Source organism: Vitis vinifera, chromosome 13, assembly GCF_030704535.1.
Source record: "Vitis vinifera cultivar Pinot Noir 40024 chromosome 13, ASM3070453v1".
Lineage (NCBI taxonomy): Eukaryota > Viridiplantae > Streptophyta > Magnoliopsida > Vitales > Vitaceae > Vitis > Vitis vinifera.
In genome coordinates this window covers 15451522-15460241 of record NC_081817.1, presented here as the reverse complement: position 1 = coordinate 15460241, position 8720 = coordinate 15451522, and the positions used below count along the sequence as shown (strand labels likewise).

Genomic DNA, 8720 nt, shown 5'->3' with positions numbered 1-8720 from the left:
TAGAAAAACAAAAAATATAAAAAAATATAAATTTCATAATTAAATTTTCAATAACCCTTTTAATTAATTAATTAAATAACCCAATGATAAATAAGAAACTTGAACACAACATAGAACGCACACATGTTTCGAATTATTTACACGTGGCTTCTCACACGCTCATGGACATGGCTATGCATTCAATGGCCAAAACAACCATATTAGACTAGTGAGATTTGGATGTGTAAAAAACCTAAACGAATAAACAACAAAATCAACATAATAATAGGTTTCTCAAATTGCTTTAAAAGGCTTAAAAATAGTGTATTCGCGCTCACACAAAACAAATGCATCCAAATCCAGACTTCAACACCTACAATTGAAAGCCATTGTCTATTGTCTTGTTGCTAGTCAACAAAATTCTCTTCCCCAATTCAGGTTTACCCAGCATTAATAGTGAAGCCCATTGCACCCTTAGACATCCCCCCTCCCCCTTCAACCGCCAGCTTTGTTCACCATTTATTGCTGGGCACACTGCACCCTCTGAGCACCACCATGAATATCCTCATCCTCTTCATATGCCTCCTGGGCGGCCTGCTTCCTCCGCATCTCCTCCTCAATGTTGACATCATGCAAGGTAGTCTCCTCACACTCATCAATCTCCATATCAGTCAACTGTGTTGAAGTCCTCGGAGGCAGCACTGCTTCAAGAGCTTTGCACTGATCCGTGTTCAGGGAGTCAGGGAAATCCACTGCAAAGTGAATGTACAATTTCCCCTTCATGAATGGCTTCTGGTAAATGGGCATTCCTTCATCATTTATAGCCTTGAATTGGTCTGTATGGAAACATAGACAAGGGTCACAACCAAGAAAACAGAAAGTCAAAGCCCAGAGCTGAAATTTCAGGAGAATATTTTTATTCTCTTACAGTATCGCAGACAGCATTGCAATAGTCCTCCAAAATGGAAAACTCATAAATAAAAAATGCAACCAAAACCACATTTATGAATAGATGGCATATCTAAACTTCAGAAGAGAATTTCCATGTCATGCAGAAAGCTTAAATACCACTGAAACTTACCAGGCTTGACCACTTCTCCTGGATGGGATTTAATGAGAAGCTGTCTACCATCCAAATGAGTCAGTATAAATTGAAATCCACAGAGTGCCTCGGTCAGGGATAAGGTGTGCTCAACAAACAAGTCATCACCCTTACGCTTGAACTTAGGATGCTCTTTCTGTTGTAGGACGAAAACTATGTCGCCTGTGACTGTGTCAGGCTGCAAGGAGCTCAAAGCATACTCACAAATCAATAACAACACATGAGGAATATGTTTATAGACACCAAAAAGTATGCAAGATGCTTTGTTTATCAATGAAGAAACAGATTGATAACAAATATAGAATTAGACACTTTGACTCACCGCTTCATCAGCTTCTCCAGGGAATGTTATCCTCTGTCCATTTTGCATCCCCTTCTCTACAATGACTTCCAACACTTTCTTCTCTTGTACAACCTTCTCACCCTTACACTGTGGGCATCGATCCTTGTCATTAATGGTCTCACCTGTACCTTTACACTCATTGCAAGGATGTTGCATTTGCTGGATCATAGAGGGGCCAAGGTGTCTAATAGAAACTTTCATCCCAGATCCTTGACAGCCAGAACACTTCATTGATGCGCCTGACTTGGACCCTTTCCTGCAAATTATCACCCCAATCATGATACAATATAAGTCACAAACAAAGTCATAAGATGCAGACACGAAACTGCAGAAAACTGAGAATACTGCATAGTTTGTACTCACCCCTTGCACTTTGAGCAGATTACATTACGAGAAAGGGACAGTTTCTTGGATGTCCCATTGTAGAGATCTTCCAGAGAAACCTTAAGGGGGTGGATGACGTCCTCCCCCCTTCTTTGCCTCCGGCCTCTGCTGCTTCCACCACCTGAGCACATAAAATTTCATCCAACAGTTAACAATGTTCACTCATGCCGGTAGCTCAAGCTTTGATTTCAAAATGAACAAAGACTCAAGTCTCTTACCACCAAATGGGTTGCCACCAAAGAAGGATTGGAATATGTCAAAGGGGTCATGGCCGCCACCGCCACCACCCATTCCTTCTTTCAGAGCATCTTCTCCGTATTGATCATATATCTCCCGCTTCTCCGGGTCGCTCAATACCTCATAAGCTTGTGCCAACTCTTTAAACTAAAAGACAAGAGCAAAATTTCACAAGCAAATTACCATTTGTTATCACAAACCAAAGCCAAAATGGAACAGTATGATCATCACAAATACACAAACTAACATCATGATGATTCCAAGCATCCAACCTCACATCTGCCGTAACAAAAAAATCTTTAGCATTTGGAAAGCTCATCATATTGAAAATACTCATATTTATGGACTATTTCATAAAATCTATCAATGCATCAAGTACATTAAATCCAAATGAAAACATAGCAAAATCATTCCTGTCTCCGCTGATGATAAAGAAATACACATCGAGCAAAGAGATCCCAACAATTCAATTTTTTTTTTTTTTTTTTGCTATAATTTCAGGAAGCTAACACGATACATCCAATCATTTTGTTTCATCATTCAGTTTTCCAGCAACCAAAGAAACTGAATCATAAAACCAGTACCTTCTCCGGGTCACCACCCTTGTCAGGGTGGTTCTTGATCGCCGCCTTCCTATACGCCTTCTTCAGATCTTCCTGCGAAGCGTTCTTGGAAACTCCAAGAACATCATAGTACTTAGTGTTATCGCTTTTCTTGGGAGCCCTACCAAACATTTTATCTGATTCCAAGCAACCCCACCGAAAAATCTACCCCTCTGCAAATAAAATCAACAATCAAAACCGCCACATAAATATATTTTTAAAAAAATCCAGCAATTTCTGAACAAGCAAACAGGAAATTAACAGAATTCTAGGGAAAATTAGATACAAAACGAACCGATCCTGAAAAGAAAACCTAGATTGAGTAGGGAGATAGGAATTGCAGAGGATCTGCTTGGCGGAGAGAGCAGAGCACGCTTGACGGCAAAAGAGGGTTGCGTTGGTCTACCAAGTCTTTTATTTATTGAAAAATTTGGACGGTCCAGATCGATTCTTTTATACCAGTGTTAGGAAAGAAGCCTCTAGAATAGTCTGCACTTTTCCATCCGTCCTCTCATATGCCCACCACCGTTACAGCTAAATAATCCTTTTTTTTTTCTCTCTCTCTTCTTTTCGAATTTTCCCATCCTCCACATCTGATAAAAAAAAATAAAAAAAATAAAAAATAAAAAATTGGGTTTTGATTCACTGAATTAAAAATATATACATTTATTTATTATAAATAAATTATCAAATTAAGACATCAAATTTATAATTTTACTTTTATAATTTATTAAAAAAGTAATGTATTTCAAATATCTTTTAAAATAATTAATAAATTATGTCTCTATCCTTTGTGCTCGTGGTGTTAATGATTTTGTACTTAATAATTTAAAATAAATTTAAATTAAAAGATTAAATACATTTTACCCTTTATTTTCAACTAAGTTTACATTTTACCCTTTTATATTTAAATTTTAATAATTTTTTTTCAAATTTATTAAAATACAATATTTTGTCCCTTAGATTTATTAAAAAGTCAATAAATAGTTTGTATAAATTTGACTCAATTTCATAGTAGTCTTTGAAAAAAAGTACAAAAAGGATCTATTTCTTTTATAATTTTATAAAAGGATTGGTAATTAAGGGTAAATTATTGGTATTTAATAAATTTAGGGGGCAAATTGTCGGGTTTTAAATATGAGGGGTAAAGTGTAAAACAAACCCAAAGTTGAGGGGATAAAATGTATTTATCCCTAAATTAAATTACATTTAAATTATTAATTTATATTAAATCCTCAAATTGATTTTTTTTTATATTATTGTGGACCCCGCATTTCAGTTGATGCGTTTCCCACTGATGGTGAGCTCGATTTTACTTTGAAAAATGATTTTATTGTTTGAAAAATGACTTAGAGTCGCCACTTATTTTTATTTTGTTTTTAAAGGGTAAATAAAATAAGAAAGAAAACCCTAAGTGTGACTCCTTACTTTGGAGAAGGTGGTCTATGAAAAACCGGATCGGGTTCGGGGGTCAAGTTACTTATCGGGAAGGTATGGTAAATACCGTAGCACCCCTCTAAGCCCTTAAAATCGGGTCTCTACTAATACAATGAAATTGACGTGGCAATTGATGAGAAAAAACAATGAATACTCGAATCGATCATGCACGTATGAGAATTAAAACAAGCACAAGGAGTGACCATGATGCGAGAAAATACATACCTGGGTGGCGAACCAATATGCGCTATCAAGAAGGGGGTTAGTAAATCTATATAGGATGAATATATACATATCACAAAGCAGAACAAATCAATCACGCATGACAATTAAATCAATCAATGAATCAATCGATCATAAAATCATATGTGTCGGGCCCCCACCAAAGCCCGATCTATCTTGCACGAATTAGTCTTACAAATTCTATTCATGCTTATGAAGAACCAAGAAAAACAGAAGGTTTATTTGAGAGCCGAAGTAGAATTAAAACTGTTTGAGTGAAAATTGGATTCTTTGGAATTTATTTGAAAATTGGAGTTTTGGGAATTAGATTTAAGAATTGGAATTTTGGGAACTAAATTTGAAAGAAATTAGAATTTTGAAAATTGGAAATTAAGTTCAGAAGTCGGAAAATTGGGATTGTCTAATGATGGAATTTTAAAATAAATAGGATAATAATAATAACGAAAATAATGATTAAATAAATAAAACATGAATTTTGGGATATGGAGTTTTAAAATAAATGAATGAAATATTAGTGATTAAATAAATTGAAGTGAGTATGAGAATTTTCGGGATTTAATTCGGAAATCGGAAGTTTTAAAGAATTGATTAGAAATGGAGTTTTAAAATAAATGAATGAAGTATTAGTGATTAAATAAATTAAAGTGAATATGAGAATTTTCGGGATTTAATTTGGAAATCGGAAATTTTATAGAATTGATTAAAAATGGAGTTTTAAAATAAATGAATGAAATATTAGTGATTGAATAAATGGAAGTGAGCATGGGAATTTTCGGAAATTGGAATTTTGATGAAATAAGTTGATATGAAAAACAAAATTTCAGAAATTGTAATTAAATTTAAACACTAGAATTTTGATGGCTTATTCAAAGATTGAATTTTAAAATAAATAAATAAAATAATGATCATTAAACCAATTGATGTGAGAATTAAAATTTTAGAAATTAGAATTTAAATTAAGAAATTAGAATGTTGAAGATTATTAAAAGGTTGAATTTTAAATAAATAAATAAAATAATGATAATTAAATAAACTGATGTGAGAATTAAAATTTCGGAAATTGGAATTTAAATTTAGGAATCGGAAATTTTGAAGATTCTTAAAAGGTTGAATTTTAAAAATGAATAAATAAATAAAATAATAATGGAGAATTAAATTTTGATATTGAGAATTAAAATTTCGGAAATTGGAGTTTAAATTTAGAAATCGGAATTTCAAGGAGTAGTTTAAAGATTGAATTTTAAAGATAAGCAAGTGAATAAATAATGATGATTAAATAAATGGATGTGAGAATTAAAATTTCGGAAGTGGGGATCGAATTCGGAAGTCAGAAAATTAAGATTGTTTAAAGAAGGAAAACTTGAAATAAATAAATACAATAATAACAACGAATATAATGATTAAATGAATGAACGAGAATTTTGGAATTTCTTCAAATCGGAAATTGAATTTAAAGGTTGGAAAATTGGAATTGTATAAGGAAGGATATTTTGAAATAACTAAATGGAATAATATTAATAATAATGATAGTTGAAGTTTTTGAAAACTAGGTTTTAAAGATTGGAGCTTTGGCAACTAGATTAAAATTTTGAATCTTGACAATTAACTTTGGAAATTAAAAAAAAATATTCTAAAATGGAAACTTCAAAAATTAGATTTAAGAAGAGAACTTTGGACAATTAAACTATGAGAATATGGATTTTGAAAGTTAAACTGGAAATTTGAAACCATGAGAATATGAATTTTGAAAGTTAAACACTGGAAAATTGAAATAATAATAATAATAGTAATAATAACAACTTAATATTGAGAACTTGATATTGAGAATATGGAATTTGGATAAATGAATAAGCACATAAGTGAATAATATAGTGTACGTGTGCATGAAACAAAAAAGAATGAATAAAAGGAACTAAAGGGCTTTAGAGAGGGGTTTAGGATAAAGGATATGCAAATTTGGGCCTTTAGGAATGGGTCTCGGGAGGGAAGAAACCTCAAGGAGTACTTGTGGGCCTGGGACATCTTGGTGGAGCATGGTGAGAGGCCCAACTACCAATCCATTGGGCTGCATCTTTGGCCTTCTTTCCATTCCAGGCCTGGAAGTACACTTTCCAGCATGCATCACTCCCGACCAGCCTTCATTACTCAACGGAGGATGGCGGTGGACGGGCCAGCTGGAAGATCTGGAAGACGCCTCAAGGTAGCAGCGAAGGGGATGGCAGTAGATTTGATGGCATGGGCGGTGGGTTCATCAGGGTCGCGATGGCGGAAGCGGCGACGGCAGCGGTGCTGGGAAGGTGGCGACGCCACGAAGTCGGTGGCTGACGGCCTGGAGAGAGCCAACCGAGGTCGCAGGCGGCAACCTCTTCCATGCAGTGGGCGGTGGAGGCGTCGATGATGATGGCGAAGGTGCAGCGACAACGGCGAAGGCATGGTGGGATAAAATGGGTTTGAAAATATCGGAGAGAAGAAATGGGGGTGCGGTTGGACAGGTACAGTGGAACGTGAAGGTTGGGAGAGAACATCATGGGGTCATGCTCGCCACTACATGCATGTGAGAAGGTATGGGAATGATGGTGCAGGCCATAATCCATTTGATCTTCGGGCAATGACCAAACCAATACCAAGTTTGAAAGGGACTAGCATATTGACTATCTATGGCCAAACCTGAAAATGAATCTGGCTACTTACAGGGGAAAATAATAAAAAAACGAGAATGCCAAAGAGAACTAGAACAGAGCATTATGTGCAAAATGACCAGATTCGACCAAACAACCGAGTAACTTTTAATACACAAGCTGAACCACAAAACAAAGCTCACAGGTCGTCGAAAAAAAAAAATGGAACCTCAAGAAAATAGAAACGTACTAAGCTCATAGTGGTCTTACCTGAAACTCGTGAAAAATTCCCCACCAACAAGCTTTTCTCCCCAGCTGCTCGCCCCCCTTTGCCTCTCTCTGTGACCCTCCAAAAAAAGTCCCCCTGTTTTTTTTTCCTCCTCTCCAAGCCACCACTTTCCCCTTCTTTCTCTGTTTCTTTTCCGTCTAATCTGGCCGCTTCATTCAGCTGAAATCCCGGGGTGGTCAGAAGAGCCATCATGATAGCAAAATAAAAAATGGCCCCAAAAACTCCTTCTGCCCGGGAGGGGGTCTACAAATATGCCCCTCTTCGGTAGAGTTCACGAATGCAAGGAATGTGAATACTGGAATGAAAAGAAAGTGTGAATAGTGAGTGTAATGAAGTGAACTCTATCGAAGAACAAAGAAAGACCCCCGAACCCGAAAGGTACAAGTAGAACACAAAACTCACTCGAGGCTCTAAAATTCTAAGAGGCTCAAGGCGCCTCTAAAGCTGCATCGAGGACCCAGACTCCCTCTAAGACGTCTCTACAAGTGACTCGAAGAACCAATGTCGAAGGTGGGCAACGATCGGACCACCCTAGAGCACAGGGGAGGACGTGACCAAAGGGAATAAAACATGTGTGTATCACAGGAGGACACAAGGCGTGGAGCATCTTACAATACAATCAAGGCACATGGCACGAGCTCATAGAACTATATCCTGCACAAAAGACGAGAGGAAACTCTAGAATATCACAACGAAGTGAGAAGCACATATGCAACTCAGGGGAGCAAGATGAAACATGAAACTGTGAGAATGAAGCATGTAACGCTAGTGATCATAAATGTCAGGAACTGTGGCTCTGAAAGACACTCTAAATGTTAACCTAAGAAAATAATGGCTGTGGAAGCCAAACCCAAAAAGCTAACTCTAAAATGCTAGACTAGAAATCTCATAAGTGAACTAACAATAGGGGGATGCCCTAAATAAACTAAAAGTAGGGGGGTGCCCTAAGCATACTGAAAGTGGGGGATGCCCTAGACCAACTGAAGGTAAAGGGAGGGGAAAACTAGAAGAGCATAATGAATAAGTGATAAGCACAAGGTGATAAGGTGAGGAAAAACCAAGGACGAACACAAAGCCATGAAGGTAAGATGTGCAATGCCGGTGAACATGAATGTGGACTCTGAATGACAAGGCTGAGGAGACATGACTCCAAATGTCAAAACACGAAAAGGTGATGACTTAATGTGCCTGAAGGGATATGTATAATGGCTCTGGACGCCAAACTAAAGAAAGATGGTGGCATCGAATGCCTGAATGAATATGAAAAATGGCTCTGAACACCAAAACTAAGAGAGAAAGCGACTCTAAAACGCATGAATGGGCACGAAGAATGGTTTTGAACGCCAAATTACGAAAGATAGTGAATCAAAATGCATGAATGGGTACGGAGAATGGCTCTGATCAAAATGCATGAATGGGTACGAAAAGTGGCTCTAAATGCCAAAGCTAAAGAAAAAATGGTGATGACTGTGGATGTGGATATGAG

General features: G+C 36.6%; 1 protein-coding gene across 2 annotated transcripts; it reads right to left on the bottom strand.

Moving 5' to 3' along the window:
• Positions 1–253: 253 nt before the first annotated feature.
• LOC100233131 (dnaJ protein homolog) lies at positions 254–3212 on the bottom strand. Of its 2 annotated transcripts, none has more exons than XM_002263120.4 (7): positions 2943–3212; positions 2630–2820; positions 2027–2192; positions 1788–1929; positions 1404–1680; positions 1061–1259; positions 254–815 (listed from the first exon to the last, which is right to left on the bottom strand). In XM_002263120.4, exons 2-7 carry the CDS (start codon positions 2777–2779, stop codon positions 499–501), a joined length of 1251 nt encoding a protein of 416 aa, XP_002263156.1. In that variant the 5' UTR covers positions 2780–2820; positions 2943–3212; the 3' UTR covers positions 254–498. The 2 variants fall into 2 exon arrangements, with proteins under 2 accessions (XP_002263156.1, XP_010658892.1); XM_010660590.3 differs by having other exon boundaries at positions 2961–3212.
• Positions 3213–8720: the final 5508 nt, after the last annotated feature.

Coding starts and splice junctions, on each gene's coding strand:
- LOC100233131 (XM_002263120.4), bottom strand. CDS start 2,779: ATGTTTGGTAGGGCTCCCAAGAAAAGCGATAACACTAAGTACTATGAT. Junction 2,193..2,629: donor AGGGTGGTGACCCGGAGAAG/GTACTGGTTTTA, acceptor CTTGTCTTTTAG/TTTAAAGAGTTGGCACAAGC. Junction 1,930..2,026: donor TGGTGGCAACCCATTTGGTG/GTAAGAGACTTG, acceptor TTATGTGCTCAG/GTGGTGGAAGCAGCAGAGGC.